Genomic DNA, 17555 nt, shown 5'->3' with positions numbered 1-17555 from the left:
AGGATTGCCATTTATTCTATGGAGACATCCTCTCCCTTTATCAGAGTAGGGTGTGCTGACATCATTCTTCTTGCATTATGCAACACAGGTTATTTAAATAATGAACTTAATTGACCTCAGGGCATGTGTTTAGCCTTCCTAATCTGAAGAGGAATTTGTGATGCAGTTTAGGAAGAGAGGAAAGTTGCTCTCTAGAGAAATGTGTAATTAGAATAGATTCAGCAGCAGAAGTATATCTACTAAAATGGTAATGTATTAAAGACATTAATCCTGCTGTATCCTATGTAATATATATGTGGGAGTAAAATGGTTTGTGAAAGACTTCTGGCAAAGTGAAGGCAGCATTACATGGAGAAAATCAATTGAAAGCAAATAATCCTCCCCTTGCTGGGGACATTACTGAAAGCAAACCTGTGGAAGTGAGTGAGGAAGATGATATTCCAAATTTTGGTCATCTGAACTTATTTCACTAACTTCTTATTTTTATTTTCAGTTGCATCTTAAGATCCTCTCATCAGATCCAAGCCTACTAGAAGAAGTATCCAGACTGTCAACACAGCTCGAGGAAACTTGGATCAATTTACAGACTTTGTTCAATCAGAGTCTGTGTGTGTTAAAATATATGAAAAGCGCATTGCTGTAAAATATGTTTTTAAATATTTTGGACTGTATAAAAATCCCCTTGGATTATACAACCTACTGCCAAAAAACTGGATTCCAAGCATTATGCTTGGAGCTCTGATGCTGTATTTTATAGTATGCAGCAAAATATTGTTGAAGGTGCATAACTATTTTAGTTAATGTTGGTCCAAGTGACAGCTAATACGTGCAAATTAAATGTACATGTTGTGTTTAAAATAGTTTGTCATTAATGAACAAACAGTTAAAAGGCCGGAGGTAATGCAGCTAGCTATCTGATGCTTTCATGACCAAAAATGTAAATCAGAACAAAGAAATGACTTGCCAAAGAAAAGTGGGAATGTGTTTTCCATGAGGAGACAGAAACTTATATTATGCTTAATAAATTAGTGTTGTTGACTTAAAAATAAAGCACAAAAAGCAACTGAACTATTAAATTATTAATATTGGTTTAAAACAAGAAATATAAAAATTGCATTCCGCTGACATCAGAGGGCCTTTCATATAAGCTATTTATAAAAATTAGTTTTCTTCTCGTTTTGGCGGTCTGGGTTCACTATTTTACCTCAGAGCTTTATTTCTAAAAGCAAGAATTTCTAGCTGCACTACCAATCAAAGAATTAAGAAAGTTCTTTTATAACCAAATTTTCTTACTTTAATTTTGGAGAAGCCATTTCCAAGGAAAATTAGTTATTTTGCTAAGGAGATAAAAATTTTAGCAATAAAAGCTTTGAGTTGTTGGGAATTTTTTTATATCTGAATTGAATGTTATTTTTATGAATTGGTATTTACATTTGAAATAATAGGGTTTGGGGAGAGGTTGGGAACTCTGAAAGGGATTATCTTAAAATTTAAATTTTGTTAGTTGGGAATCCTGCCTTGTATTCATACCAGGAAACTGTTGAACGAGGTGCTTGCTGTATTTCACGTAATCCAGCTGGAGACACTGACTAACAGAGTAACTGATACAAGTATATGTAATTTTGAGTAGAATACTTGAAAGATGGGTTTGCAGTTGACGTAAGATTGAAGGAGTAATGGGTTGGTTTTGTTACTCTGTATACATAATTCTTTTAAAGCAGTTGTATCCTGGAACAAACTATTTGCATACATGTAAACGCAGTGTAGAGTATTCAGTACTGCCTGAAGCAAGCTGCATTTCAGGCTTCTACATGTGGCATTAGATCAGCATCCCTTGAGTTGCTCAAATTTGCAAGAAAGGTTGTCAGGGATATCAAAGGAGTGCAAAGGTGATGGGAAATCAGCTTGTACAGCTTCTCTGTGTTCTGACCGTTCTTTATCCATAACTTTGAATCCTATTAAATATTGAAGAGAAAGGAGAATTAGCAGTTTACATACTGCATCATTCTACCAGTAAGGACTGAGAATACTGAGTTAGTGGGCATGATGTACACCTGAATGTGGGTTTTTTTTTTTTTTCCTCCCATGAAATCTACTATGCCTTATGAAAATCCTTTTTACCCTAGAATAACTAGCTCCTGGTGATATGTTTCTCAATGAATCCATTCATCAAAATTTCTTGAACTGATCTGAATCAGTCCCAAATCTCTCAAGATTCAAAGAGGTAAATGCATGATAAGCCTGGGAGCTTACAGGTGTTCCTATAACAGTCTAATTTAGCAGATGTTAAGTAACTTCCAAAAATGATTCCTTATATGAATCAACACATCAGAAAACATATGGGTATATAAGTCGGAATACTACAGTACTCTCAGATCTGCCTCAGTGAAGGGAGGGGCAGTGGCAAATTCTATAGAAAAAGAACTTTCCACCTGGGGCGGAACAAAGATCTGTCTAGCCTATTGTCCTGACTCTGGCTAGAGCAAAGAAGGGATGCAAAGGGTCCAGCGAACAGGTCGCGTATCGAGTGATACTTTCCCAAGCACATCACACTGACTTTCAGCAGCCAGCTATTTAGACGCTTCCTGACCCAGCTGTATTCGAACAATTGCGTTTAATAATCTGTGACAGACCTGTGCTCTGTGCATTCATCTAATCTCTTTTAGTAACCATTTATAGTGTACAATATCCTGTAGTAATGGGTCCTACAATTTAATTAAGTGCTAAGGGAGAAAATGCATTTCTCTTTGTATATACCAGACCTGCTACCTACTAGTGTTGTATGCCCCTCCTACTTCTTGAATGTGAGAAGTAGTTGTTCTTCAGCCTCTTCGTGCTTCCCTGCCTCTCTGCAGCAAAGCAATTGTGAAATGGTTTTCTACTGGTGAAGAAAATACTTGATTTTACTAAGTGTGCACATGTAATTTCTTTCTCATTGACTAATATCACAAGATATGCCTTGTGCATACAGTTCTAAACGTTTGGGCCCAAACGTAGCTTCTTGGATGTCCAAGTTACTGATTACGGGTGATAAAATACCATGCAACTGAATTGTTAGAATGGACTTTGCATTTCCCATAAGATCCCGTTTTAGGCTATCAGCACTGTAATGGCATATGCTCTCTGGCGTGAGAAGAAAGATTAGGTGGGTTAAAGGATGTAGTTGGTGTTAAGCCTAGGTTTGCTTCTGAGCAGGACAGCTGCTGATGACTTTGCCTTTCTGAGACGATGCCTGTTCTAGGCTAGCTCTGATGAACAACTTGCATAAAGATTCTCATTTCTGCTGTGTCACAGCACTCCCTCTAGCTTTTTCTGTTATTCTTCTGTGCCTGCCTCTGCTCCTGCACTCCATTTCTGCCATGATTTTCTCTGCTCCTTTGGCTTCTGAGCGTGGCTATCCCATTTAGCAACTTCTGTATGCAGCAGTCTTGTCAAGTTACAGCTCTGATCTTATTCTGCTGTCTTTAGACTTTGTGCTTTCCAAATTGAGTTGGTACTTGTGTTTGTGTTGACGCTAAACCAGACAGTTGGAGCTTGTCCCCACGTTTGATGCTGGATTCTAACTCTAACGCTGAAGGTTGCTCTGCTCTCAGCCCTAATAAGCCTTCAATGGAATCCTTACTTTTCCTTCTTTCAGGTAAAAATAGAATTGTTATGAGGAAAAACATGCAGATGCAATGTGAGAATAAATTGTTTATGCAAACTCCTGCAATCAATGTAGAGCACTGACTTGGAGTACCGTGAACCACTCTGTACATCTCAAGGGGGGTAATTCTAGCTTTTTCAGAAGAAATGTTAGGAAAGGTCACAGGTCTGTACAAATTACTGTAACAGAAGTGTCATTGTCCCAGAGTAAGGAAGTTGGAAGATACTTGTTTGCCCTTTTCTTTCTTCTATGAAGTAGAAAAGCTAAAATGTTTGTTGGCGTTTTGAGCTCTATTGCTGACGGAGCTTAGAGTTGTTTAAAGATCACCAAGGTATAATAGCTTCTCCTTTTGGCTGTTGACATCAGGAGATCTTTTTCTGAACATGATGTGTTAGTATATCAGCTTTTTCCTCAGTATATCACATGCTCTAAACCTTGTGCTGCTAGAGAATTACTTGTTTGGTGAAATGTGATTGGTCTTTAAAAATAACTTACATATTTAGAGATTAGGAATCCAATGAGTGCTTTATGGATGTCAGTGCAAGGAGTCTGCTTTATTTTGGAGGGGTTTGCAGTACATGTTACAGGAAAATGAAATGCTCTCTAAATATCCTTAGCACCTGTACTTTCTCTTTGTGAAGCAGTGATATATTGAGGAAAGAGAAGTGAAGGATCTAATAAAAGGATCCTCCTAACATGGCTGTTTTAACCTCCCCAGGAGGATTGAGTGAGCTCTCTCATGTTCTGTTGCATGTCATGGAGCTTTCCTGGCCAGTACCTGTCTTGGGAAGATTTCTCTTTCCCACTAATGTGTGTACCACTAGTTTGCAAAACGGTCCATTTGGGTCAGTAGAGGAGCACATGTTTGCCCTTCCTATCCAGTGGGTTACAACGCTGTTTTGCTGGCTCTGTAAGTGTTCTAGAATACCAATGGTAAGGGTCATCCTTCTGACAGAACAACGTACTTTGGTGATTGGCAATTACCAGAAACCACCCAAAGCATGCACCAGAATAAGGTTGAATAAAATAATGTATTTGTAGAATTCCAAATTGGTTGTAACGTGTGTAAAGGCTATAAAACATGAATGGAAATAGAAAGAAAACTACCTACTTAAATTAGCTCCAAAGGCTTCTTTCATCCCGTGTTACCCAGTAGCCAAGCTGCTAGCTGCTTTACAGCCATTTGGCTGAAGATCTAGTTCTTAGTGTCTCTTGAGAGGCCCGTCGTCTTAGAGGATCTGGATTTAAGGACGTATCCCTTCCTTTGGTGCCCCAAACTCTCCTTGAGGGTTTCTCAGATTCGTTTGTCTCAGAAGGATTTTGTAAACACGGCTCAATAAAAAATCTCTGTCAATCAATGATGTCCCCTCCTGCTTTGGAAATGTTAATATCCCTTCGGCATGGCTGGATCTGAAAAGTCATCAACCTATTTTAAAGCAGCATATCCCTTTCTGTCATATGGAGGAAAATTTAAAAGCCCAGCTAAATGTGATGGTTTTTTTGTTTTTTTTTTTTCCCCCCCCCAAGAGTGTGTCAGGTTACATTTTCTGCCATTTAGGTTTGATTACACAAATAGGGTTATGCAGCTGGTTCTCATTTACAATTGAGATTAACCTTTACATTGGCTGGTAGCTTTAGCTTGATGAAAGGATGAGGGATGACTACCTAATTCCATTTGAAGGATACTATTCCAATGGGATCAAAATAAACATAAGTTATTCTAGCAGTGTTTACATGAGTGTTTTATCCAGATACTTTATTCAAGGTACTAGATAAACATCATATGTCCAGAAATCTGCAGCTCCTTTTAAAGGACAGAGTGTGCTCATTTTGACTCTCTGACCCTTGTTGAGCGTCAGTAATTCAAGGAATTGCTAGGTGGCAGAAGTCCATGTGAAGCAGCCATGAAGGGAAAGGGTGCCTAGGGTTGCTGTCTGTTTTTTAAAACTTGCTGAGAGCTCAGGAGTGAGCAATCCCATTGTGCAAAATGATGGGTGTTGTGTTTTTTTTTTTTTTTTTTTTTTTGGCAGAAGGCCTACTTGACTAGGGAAGAAGCTTCTCAGTGAACTAAGATGAAAAAAGAGAGCATGCCAGAGTTGGAAGTAGGGACGGACAGCAATGGTGAATTATGAAAGCATTGTTCAAGTACTTAAGGGCAAAATCAGAAAGACCAAAATTCCATTAGAGCTAAGACTGGCAAGGAGCATGAACAGCAGCGTGAAGGTATTTTACAGCTATGCTGGTGGCGAAAGGAAGTTCAGGTAAAATGTGGGTATATTGATGGCTGGGGAAGATGACTTAGTGGGAAGTATGGAGAAAGCTATAGCATCTGACTTTTTTTTTTTTTCCCCCCCCCTTTAGTCTTCATAGGCAAAGCCTTCCATTCTTCTGTATGCACCAGCATCCTTTGGGAAAGAGAGGAGCAGCCACCAATGGGGGAGCGATGAGTTAGAGAGACTTTAGAGAACTGGGCATATTCAGATCCATGAGACTGCATAGAGTTCACTTAACCATGCTGGAAGAGCTGGCCAGTATGATAGCACTGCCTGTAGACTATGAAAAGTCATGTTGATCAGGGAGATTCTTGATGACTGGAAGAAGGCTGGTGTGCTTGTTCTTAAGAAAGGTGAAGAGGAGAACTTGGCCCTACCTCAGTCTTCAAAACAATTGTGGAGCTTGTGCTCCATCTCCAGACATGCGAAGGATAAGAAGGTGGTTAAGAACAGCCAGCAGAGATCCCTGAGGGCAAAACATACTTGACCAACTCCGTTACCTTCTCGGATGGAATGACTGGTTATGTGGACGAGGGAGGAACAGTGAATGTAATAATACAATTCAATACAAATATAGCAGTATTTAATTACTTAATATTCTATTATTAAATATTGCAAATAACTAGGATTAGTCACATGCATGCTGTCAATTAAGATTTTGTAAAAATCAGTGCTTGTCCATTGTGCCATGTAACCTATATACTGTCAGTTGTCTTACAGGTGACATGGTCTGCAGCATAGAGGCAAGAATTATTTTTGCAAGAGCTCAGAATAATTGGCATTACTAAAATGAATTTACTCAAGTTCTAATCATGTCCAATGCATTGTTACTTTGTTATATATCCCATAGCAAAGAAGTTCAACTAGATGCAGCAATGTTGAATAATGCTACTAGTATTGAAGAGATTTGGAACAAGGCTTAGAAGAATTTGACTGCGAAGCAAGTTCGGAGTGTTTCAAGTGAATGCCCGATAAGAAAAATAATTCTAAAATTGACAGGTGCCAAAGCATGCTTGACCATTTTATAAGTAGTTACCTTTTATCACCAGAGGTGATCTGATGCTAGAAAATGTAGAGGGACTGATTTTCATTCTCATGCATCACCACCAGACTGTGTCTCCTGCTTGCAGCTGCAGCACTTTCTTCTTTTTATATGTTCTACAGCCCAAGTACTTTATAACCATTTGGTAGTTTTATTCATGTTTGAGCAAAGACCCTCTTCCCAGCACACAAGGCACTTAGTCTGGGAACAGCATCCGTGAGAAGCCCAAAAACCTTGTTAAGAGAGACCATAAAAGCACGTAGCCAGCTGAGAAAGAGACAAAAGTGCTGTTGTCAGAGGGAAAATGTCGTGTCTAGAAACATCTTCCTAGAGGAAGACTCACTGTGTTGCTTAGGTTTGCAGGCAGATAGGAATCTCCTGGGTAGTAAAAGAAAGACTGGGATGGATCTTTTCAGGAGCTAGGGATGTACTACAGTTAGATCTCGCCCCTTAGCAAGGCAAAGGCCTGAGGTGTTGTGAAGGGGTCTTTGCAGCCAGAAGTGAGAAAGGTTGTCAGTCCTTGGGATGAGGATGGACTTCCAGTGCAGTGGTACCTGGCTAAGGAAAGGATATCCTCTCTAACGATGCTGTCCTCTTTGCAGCATCTCCCACATACTCTAATGAAAATATCAGAGCAGAAAGAGATCCAATGAAAAATAGTTTAGGGAGAGAGCAATACAGAGCCTCTGCTCTTTCTGCACGGGAGGAGAGTGGGAGACAGTGAAGTAAACAGCAGTGATTCTACAAGGAAGCAAAGATCTGTTTGCCAAAAGCCCATACTGGGAAGATACAGGTGTCCACATTTTCCTCCAGTTCCCAGCCTAGCAGTGAGAGCTGTAGAAGCCCTCCCTTCCTTACTGCAAGGTGTTTGCAAGGTTGTGTCTTTAGTCCTTGCATAGTCTACTTAGACAGGCTCACAAAAGTTAAAAAGTGGCCACAGCTGGCTGACAGTAAATGAAAAGGATACCATCTGCATGTGTATGTTGTGGGTTTGTTTGTTTGTTTTTTCCAAATGTTACATACAAGTTGCAAGATGTCTCTTGGGCTTCCTTAGGGGATCAGAGAGGAAAGACTCCCTGGTAAACGGGAGCCAAAGCTGGTCTCAGAGAACTGTAGCTGTTTTTATATAAACTGGGCAATGAGTCCATATATTGCATTGCTAATGCCAAGATATTAAGGGGTTACAGAAAGAAGTGATGATAATGTAGCAGGCAACTGCAAAGATATTTTCAGAGCATTAATCTGGCCAAATTCCATGGAAATTTTTCATATGTACTGATTTTTCCCAGCAGAAACCTATTGGTGAAGGATACTGCATGTTTCCAAGGGTTGCCAAGACCCGAACACATTGTCTCTAGAAAATAGAAGGTTAAGGTAAGGTGTTGGTTTTAGTTTTTCATTAAACTATCAGTTTCTATAAGCCTGGAAAAATTGTTAAGCTATCTTAAAAATACTTAATTACATAAATCAGCATTATAAAGAAAATATTAAAATTGTCAATATGAAAGGGAAAATCAGTTAAGTTAGAGGTAAAATATGAAGTTAAACTTCAATCCTAAGGGATAAAGATACTGAAAACAGCATGTGCTAGTGAAAGTTTGGTCATGTTAGATTCTTGTTTCCATTTGTACAAGTATATTTCTTAAATGATCCTAGTGCCTGCTAGTTAAAGAATAAATCTTGGTAGTACAATACCTATATAAAATGGATGGTTTCAGCATGACTGAGGGGGTGCAACTTGATATGCAACTTAAAACATGGGCCAAGAGCTCCTTAATATACCTGGTAAGTGTAATTTGACCCAGCTGCTTTTCTGGCTTCACTTAATGCAGAGACCATGGCATCAAATGATAATGGTTCATATAAGCTGAATCTAAGCTCATTTGAATTAATCAAGCAATAGCCAGGGACTGCTGCTTAGGAATGGAATGTCGCTTTTAAGCTGAACGGTGATGGTGGAGAAGGAAGCAAACCCAAACTGTGGTGGGCGAAGGGAGTTTTGGTAGAATGTTTTGCTCATTTCATTGTGTTCAATCAGCAAGAAAGTGGTTACACAGACCCTCTAGAATACAGCTTTAGTGTTACTCCAGGTTTGTTATTTTTCTGATTTAACTACAGTTTTAAATACACGTTGCAGCCCTAAAAGAAATGCAGTGGTCTAGGTAACTATTAAGCAGTGTTAGCTCTGTGCTTTCGATAACTGACAGCCCAAGTGAACTGTCAATTGAAATGACAGATTCCCATTGACTAGAGATATCTACCACTGAAGATGGTACCACTCTAACCATTGAAGAGAAGAAGGTTTCTATGCCACAGGACAGTCTGCTAAAATAACAAGAAAGAAATTTTATTTTTTTAATAAAATGTAGATGAATTTTCTGCTATTTTTCCCTAATGAAATACTGTGTTATTTTGAAAACGGTTTTGGGGAAAAGCTATAAATAAGAGACTTTTGGTAACTTAAAAAAGATTGCTAAGTAAAACCCTTGAACTGTATTCATGATTGAGAAAAACATTCAGAAAAGCTAAGTAACCATTTTAGGTACAAATGAAAAACCAGTTGCCTTTAAATGGAAAGGGAGAATGGCAGAATTTTGAGTAATGTTCCTGTCTCTGTTGTTCTACTGAAATGAGACTATCTGGCCATAGCCTTTGCACAACTGGGAATGAAAACAAGACTTGCAAAGAAGTAACTGTCATCTTTCATAAATCTAAACCTAACTAGGTATCAGCAATAGGTATAGGTAGTAACAGATAAATAAAAACAGATTTTAAATACGGTAAAACATAAAGTTTTGTACTTAAATATATCATTTTCTTCGTTTTCTTACTAGCTTTTAAATTTTTCTTTTTTCTAAAAAGATGCTGTCTCAGCATCTTCCTCTTAGCTATAATCATGACCTTCCCAAAGCCAGTAAAGCAGAGTTTTATTGACATTAGTTGTTGAGCTTTCCAATTATTTCTTCCAATCCTCTCTCAATTTCTGTGAAACTGTTCACGCGGCATTCACGTTTCTGCTTCTGTGTGTCATGAACAGCAGTTGTAAGAGTTGACTAAAACATTGTGGGAACATCTGGTCAGCCCAGCATTTTCTAATCTATGTTCCATATTGCTAAGCAAGATTCTCTTTTTATATTGCTCAATTAGGCTTTTATCCTTTAATTAAAAGGGAGATTGTCTTACTAAAATGAGGATTATTCCTCAGATTGTACTAAGATAAAGGAAAAATCTTACTCGTTCCATTAAGCTCTTTAATTTCCACTCTAGGATTCAAACTGTAACAATTATCCTTTGTTACAGTCTGCTTCTATTCCTGTTAGTCTCTAACTTAAAAGGCAAATGCTTATTTCCCCATTGTTATCTGGTTAGTAACCATGTTATGAAGAGCTAATTCTCAATCTAAGCAGCACCCACTCATTACATAATGTTGGTAATAATTTCCACTTGCTGAATGGGAGTTTCTTTCATCCAATGACTTCAAAGTGCTTGACTTGAATATACTTAGCTTGACAGCAGCCCGTGATACAGGTAAGTGTTATCAGAACTGTGCTCATGTAGGGAGATGGACAGTGTGACACAGCATCACATAGAAATATCTGTATGGTGTCATGCAGCAGTGTTAGCTACAGATTAGAGAGTTTACGGTTGCATTAGGTTTCTACTTGTGGCTTCCAGTCCTAACTAGCTTGTTTGGTACTAGCTTGCTGAGCTTTGCTTTTTTCATCAAAGGATCCTATACATCCTTTGTTCCTTACTGAAAGTCCTCTCATAAATCAGCAGAAAACTGGAAATAACATAGAGGAATTCCAGCTCTCTTTCCGCTCAGTATTACTCCTGTCTTCAGGAGGTAGTGGTGGGGGCAAGGAGGGACAGTGAAGATCAAGCTTCCTGCGCTCATGGTAAGCTTGACACTAAAATACCTCATCTTTTCATTTCCATGTTGCAATCTATGGTTCTGAGATTTGAACAGTCATATTTTTGTGAAGATTGCTGCTCAGGCATTTATAGGTCCCAATAATCTCACCTATCTTCTCCATCTCTGGGGAAAAGCTTCATTGCTCACCTGTGTTAACTCCAAGCAGCACTTCTATGTTCATAAGGAAAGTACAGAGATTACTATAACAGCACTGGGCAAAATAAGTTACCTGACCAGTCAAATGCTTACTGTCCTTTAAAACTGGTCTGAGTTAGTCTTTCTAGAAACCAAATGGTTAAATCTGGCTCCTAGTAAGACAAGTTCATATAATAGTGTCCATATTGGTAGACAGATAGATATAACTTCTGCATTTGGTTCTGCCCACAAATGAAATTAATGACAAGTTGATCGGTGACTTCAGATCACTTCAAATATGTGAATCATTGTGTTGTTATGTGAGTTCTGACAAATCTAGCTGCAACACTTCTGAAAGGTGTCTCTCTCTCTCTTCTTCCTTTTTCTGCTGTGAAGGTTGCTATCTCTACAGCCAAGGTGGTAGAAAAGAATGTGTTTCTGTCCCTCAGCCATTTCAGTCTGACTTTTTTATATGATAAAGGAAGTTAACATTTAAACACTAGGGACAAAGAACTGAAGCTGCAGTATAGGCCTGCATTTACTATACTGCGTGTGCAGTAAGGCATGAATGAGAGCTATAGGAGTAGTAATACCTTAAATTGCCCTATTTGCATCAGAACACCCAAGTCATATACCTGGCCAGAAGGTATGCTTTCATCACGTCTGATTTGTTAGTATGCTTGTTTTTTCAGGATATTCATTATCTGTGGAGCTAGTAGTGTGATGTATTACTGAAGTGGCCCAGCGTTTTCCCTGAGTTTCTGGGTTTAGTTGCATGTAACTTTAACCATATGTAACTTCAATCTTGGCATCAGAAACCCACATCAGACTTCTTTGCAATTCTCAGGCCATAATAAGGCACCATATGGACTTCCAAATTTAGTGGGCTTCAGGATATGCACGTAAACAATTAATAATTATCTAATGAGCTGTGCAACTGCCTTACTGTGAGTCAAAAACAGCAGTCTTCAGAAGTGCCCACACACATCAGCGGAAGATTTTCTTGGCCCAAATATTTCTGGGTTACGATGAACTAAAAAAGTTATTTAGGGAAATAATAGAAAAATCACTTCAATAAGATAATGTTTTTCTCCAGATTATTAAGTTTTAATTTAAGCTAGCACACGTGAAACTTGCAGATCAGTAAGAATGGTTGTGTTAGATCAGACCAAAGTGGCCGAAAGCAAGTAACAAGGAAAAGTAAAAGAATGCGGCAAGCATATATGATTCAGCCTCTAAAATACTGTGGCAGCCTTTTTCAATTTGAAAGTAATGAACTGTGTGAGGCAAAGGTGGCTTCTAAGTGTTTTGGAATTTTGAACAATGTATTTGTCTGTCAAGAGTCTGCCTGGCCTCCTTTTGATCCATCTATGTTTTCAGCATCCGCAGTATTTCATGGCAAGGAGTTGCACAGCTTAACTGCTCACAGTCACCTCCTTTTTGCTCTGAAGCTGGCTGCATGCTAACTGTATCTCATTTCCCCTAGTTCTTCCATTGGAAAAAGCAGTGAATAATTGATTCTTTACATCCTTTTTATTTCCCTCATGATTTTCTAGCTGTTTAGTTTGGGTGAAATCAAAAAGGAGAGAGTTGCAAAGATGACCTTGTAAAGGAAAACAAAAGCTTCTACCTAAGCAATGTAGATCAGGCATACATAAATGCTGAGCAGCGTGGACGTTCTTATTTAGAAAATGAAAAATAGTTTTTATGTGACTTCGTGTTCTGGGTGCTCAGACAACCATGAGAACTATAATTATTATTATTTTTTAAGTTGCAGGCACCTTGGGACAACGGCAAACATCACAGAGTATGTCACTGGCTATGCAGCCTTATTAGTTAACTGGCGCTGTATTAATCTGAGTGGAAAGAAAATTCAGCAAAGGTCTAGGTAAACCTAATGGAAGTCCTATGCTTGCTTTTAAATGTATCTCAAAAAATCATTCTCAAAACACCAAATGGAGACAAAGCATGTGGGTAACAGAATTAAACTGTTGTTGTCAAATACTTAACAAATGAGAAAGTTCCACTTCCGCAATAAAATACTCATTCACAGTAAATCAACACCTTGTCAGTAATATGCCCTAGCTTGTCGAACTCCAAAATCTCCATTTCATGTAGTTGCCGGAAAGAGCATTTCACAATAACATTGGCATTCCTTGAATGTTTTATAGTAAACAATGCTTTGGGTGAGATCCTGGCCCAAGGGGGCATGCCTTCATGTTACCTAGACCCTCTAAAAGATGAAGGCTGTCTTTTTGCAGGCTCTTTGCAGTGTATGGAGCCATTACCAGTAATGGTGGATAGCCCCACTTGGGATATGATGATCAAAGTACTCTTTGCTCTGGCTCTTCCTCACGGCAGAGGAGTCCGCTCTCCTAAATGCCAGTTTGGCCAGGTACTATTATCTTGAAGCACTGTCCTGCAAAACGTGACATGATGCTTAACACTGGAACAGATGGAAAAAATCATGGAGAAAATAAGTATTTTATTGCATTCTTTTACATACAAGTTTAAATGTTTTGTTATTTTAATGGCATCACTTAGAGCATTTGAGACTCCAGTAACCTTTCTACTGCTCTACAGAAATTATAAAAAGCCTGTTAAATGTTAACATTCAAATAGAGTGAATACTGGTATTAATAAATTACATATGACATTTATTATGCTAGATTTTGTACTGACCTAGAGCTGGTGGAAAGTGCACCTGTTCTGGTTTTTTTTAGAACACAGAATATGGCCTTTATTTGTTCATATTGAGGGTACTTGTGCACAGCAGTGCTTCAGCCTGTTCTCATCTGATCTTTTTGCTTGTTTAGGAGTTTGGGCTATCTAAAGTCTTTCTAATTCCTGTGATTAGTCCCAGGACAGCAAGGACAAATATACTAGGCAGGGATCACCGGAAGAAGCAAAGTTGAAAGTCAGAAGGTAAAACTAAGTTTAGACTAAAAACTAAGTTAAGACCAAATATTAACTGGGATTGTGGAGAACCATCATTTCCTTGTGTTGCATGCAGAACTAGAACAGAAGGCTCTTAGTTCTGTTCTCAGATCTGTCACTACCTCTCATTGACTATAAATAAATCAGTATGCTTTAGTTCCTTCAGCAGTGAAGCGCTGTTCGGTGTGTTACTGTTATCAGGAATTCAAGAGAATTTTCAAAAAGTGAGCAAAATAAACTGACAGACTAGAAGACTAGAAAGGAAGATCCTGCTCAACGTGCAAGTAATGTGGCCTGCTCTGTGCCAGAGTATTATACTGTGCTTATACATGTCTTGTTAGAACAGTTGCATTTAACTTTATTAAAATCTTTCCAGCAGTTGGCCTCCCATAACCGTCAGAATGATTGAGTAATTCGGATGCCTTCCAAGCTCAATCCTTTCCTAGTAACCTAGATCATTTCAGATTGAGCATGTTGTGGAGACAAACATTTGCCAGGAATTTCTGTTACAGGAACGGGTGGAAACATCACTGGAGCTGACTGAAGCCAGGCAACCATATGGTTTGCTATAAATTTGTCTTGGTAGCTCTTGATCACGTGTGTCAAACTTGTTCAGAAATCTTAATATGGCTAATTTTAATATTTGACCTTTTGCATTACGGGCAATGAAATAATCTCTTTGTGAAGTAAAACTAAAAACACAAGCTAACAAGTGGTTGTGAGACTGCCATCCCATGCATGCGGGCAGAGTAGGAAAGAAAACAGAAATTCTATGCAAATGCAGAAAGGAAGTGATGGTCCTGGCCGTGTGTTGTGGCTGCGGGAGCTGGCAGCCTAATGGTGAGTGAGAGGTGTAATCATAACTCATGAAGGGTCTCAGTGGTAAAGACAAGTAATTTTTGTTTGATGTAATAGACACTTTAACTAGAGGAGATATATTAGCAAAGCAGCAGTCTGGGGGAAAGCGATCTCGTTGGCATTATTTTGAGAACGACTAAATTGGATTCGTTGAAACCCAGGAGAAAAAACTTGATGTTTTGGTTACATGGATAGGTAGGAAAAACCATACTATCTGGGAGGAATCTGCAAGACTTGGACACAGCCTGGTTTGTGGCCAGGGAGATCAGTGTCATAAGTGAGGCCTAGCTGTCAGACAGACATGGCAGGGATGTTGAAAGAAGATACTTGGGAATAGGACTGGGCTTAAAGTGCTTTGACTGGTAGAAATCAGATGATAAAAATCATGGCCAGTTCCTAAGCCAGCTGTTAAAAATGACTTTCCGTAAGCTCCACTCCTTCCTCTTGACACACAAGTTGGTGGGTAGCTCTCCAGCTTCTCCAGCTGCTCAGAAGTTCATAGGCCTTGCCCAAAGAGTGTGTTGTCATCCCACCTGTTTCCCCTTTACGCGTAGAACTTGTGGTGGTGAAGTCAGGTTCTTGCTGAACTTTTGCCCAAAGCCCTGGACCACTGGGCATCTTCCCTGCCATTAAGTCCAGTTTAGGAAGAATCTCAGGGGCCACAGTTATGCAGTTGGGGAAGATGTGGCCAGTCTGTTCAGGACCAACTTCTTGGTCTTAAAGTAGTCCAGACGTTCTTTCACTATTGTAAGCATCATCATGCTTTAAGAGTGATATTTTTATGGCACTTGATAGGTATGTGAAGGAGCTGGATTACCTTGCAAAAGTTAATGACTTCACAATTGCTGAGCTGCTGTCTAAGAAAAGGGAAGTCTGACGTAGAATAAGCGGAGGCTGGAGGTCAGGCATCATTTGTGATACTGAACGCAAGAAACCAATTGCTTGTGAAGCTGGTGGTAGAATGTGACTAACAATAACAGTAGTAGAAGGAAGTCTGTCACACTTGAGCAAGAGAATGTGCTCTCCTTAGCAGTCCACTTACTGTGTGAATACCTAATCCAAAACCCACAGAAGTTGATAGGATGGCTACTCTTCATTTCAATATGAGCTGATAGAGGGAGGAGTGACAAGGAAGGTTCCAGAAAACTTGAGATTTTTAAAACTGTTGAATGCTTTTTTTTTTTAGCATTCTTGCTTTTGAGTTGCTAACTTTTCCACTTTTTCTCCCCAAAATATTGCCTGCCACTGTAAAGATTATACTTTTATTTATTTTAACTGAAAGTTGAATTCTGATACAATGCTGTGGCAGCTTCTGGAGCTGTGGGGAAAAGACCAAATATCACAAGAGTCAGCAGCACTAGTAGTGACATGTTTGGGTACCTGGTCAGTGACAGAATGTACAGAATAATGTTCTGTATGCTGTCTGCAGTGTGTTAGCTGATTCCTTTTATATGTTCGTAGATTAAAATCTATGTAGCACTTGTTTTTAAACTGGAGGAGAGCAGCACCCATTTAAAACTTTTGAATCAGCTTTTCAAAGCAGTGGTGCTTCAGCACTTGCAAGGCAGCAAGGACTGCAGCCATGTTAACTAATACTGTTTTCTGCCGCCTTCTTTTCTGAATCAGATAATATTTCCAGCAACTTTGCTATTTAATGTTCTTAAATAATTTTTGCTAATTTCCCACGGTCAATTATTTGACCCCGTGTTGGGAATAGAGCTCCTTGCAGGCTGGGAGGGTGTGCCGTCTGTGGTAGCAATGATGTGAACATTAAATGCAAGTGTTACAGTTTCTCAAGGGTAAAGCAGGCTTAAGATGCAAAAATGTAAATTCACTGAGGATTAACAGATTTTAATGATCAAACATGCGTGTGATAAATTCATCGGAAAGGGGAGAAAAAAAAATAAAAAAAGAACACATTGATAGCATCTAACTGGTGGTGCCCCCCCCCCCCCTTGCATTGCCAGGAGGCAACGGATATTTTTGACCTACCATTTAATGAGAAAATGAGATGTTACTTAAAGATAATTTAGTAACTCACACATATTCATTAGTATCCTGCTTTCATCTGCTAGTTTGCATTCTGGTTATATAATTCTTGGATGTATTATCAGTAGTTTAAGAAAAAATGGGGGAAGAGGGACACAGGGAGCATACTTTCAGCCTCTGCCTGAAGTCAGTGAGGCCCAAGAAGAGAACAGCAGGGGTCTAGCTTTGATCTATCGTAGTAACAGTTTTGTTTCCCAGGTCAGGTCCCTGATAAACAATTCTCCTTTTCACCCTTGCCCCGTGGAGCTCGTGAGAGGAGCCGCTCTCAGCGACAGTGTTAAGGCCCGTGCCCATTTGCAGTCTCTTCATTCTCCAAGAAAGAAGCGTTCCTTCCAGTCATCTGTCTAAGTGTCCTATGGCCTGGCTTAATGTCCTTTCAAGGTGGCTTCTTTTCCCTTTTCTGTGCCCGAGCCATGCCCCAGCGAGGGTGTCTCAGGCCTTGAGGGTTGGTGGTGCTGTGCTTGCCTTTCTGAGTTGCCTGTACCCGTTATGACGCAGGAGCCGGGGAAGGTCCAGCAGCTCAGCCACAAAGGCAAGGCCTGGAAGTGGCTTTCCGTTACTTGCAATGATCTGTTCCTCCTGCCTCTTTAGCTGATTTTCAATTTGTATCCATTTAGTCTGAAGAACAGTAGCCTTCTAAATTAAAATGTAGCCTACCTGGCCCACACAATATATCACATCACCACAATGTCTGTCTGC

The 17555-nt window shown here is 39.4% G+C and overlaps 1 protein-coding gene across 3 annotated transcripts in view; it reads left to right on the top strand.

The window, feature by feature from the left end:
* LOC104150974 (WD repeat-containing protein 36) overlaps positions 1-5004 on the top strand; it is a 34732-nt gene extending 29728 nt beyond the window's left edge. For all 3 annotated transcript variants that reach the window (XM_068924319.1, XM_068924318.1, XM_068924317.1), the window contains one exon: positions 494-5004. In XM_068924319.1, the coding sequence (XP_068780420.1) occupies positions 494-643 (150 nt within the window). In that variant the 3' untranslated portion in view covers positions 644-5004. The remainder of the gene's footprint in view (positions 1-493) is intronic.
* Positions 5005-17555: the final 12551 nt, after the last annotated feature.

This window comes from Struthio camelus, chromosome W, assembly GCF_040807025.1.
Source record: "Struthio camelus isolate bStrCam1 chromosome W, bStrCam1.hap1, whole genome shotgun sequence".
NCBI classification, from domain to species: Eukaryota; Metazoa; Chordata; class Aves; order Struthioniformes; family Struthionidae; genus Struthio; species Struthio camelus.
This window is presented reverse-complemented; position numbering and strand designations above follow the sequence as displayed.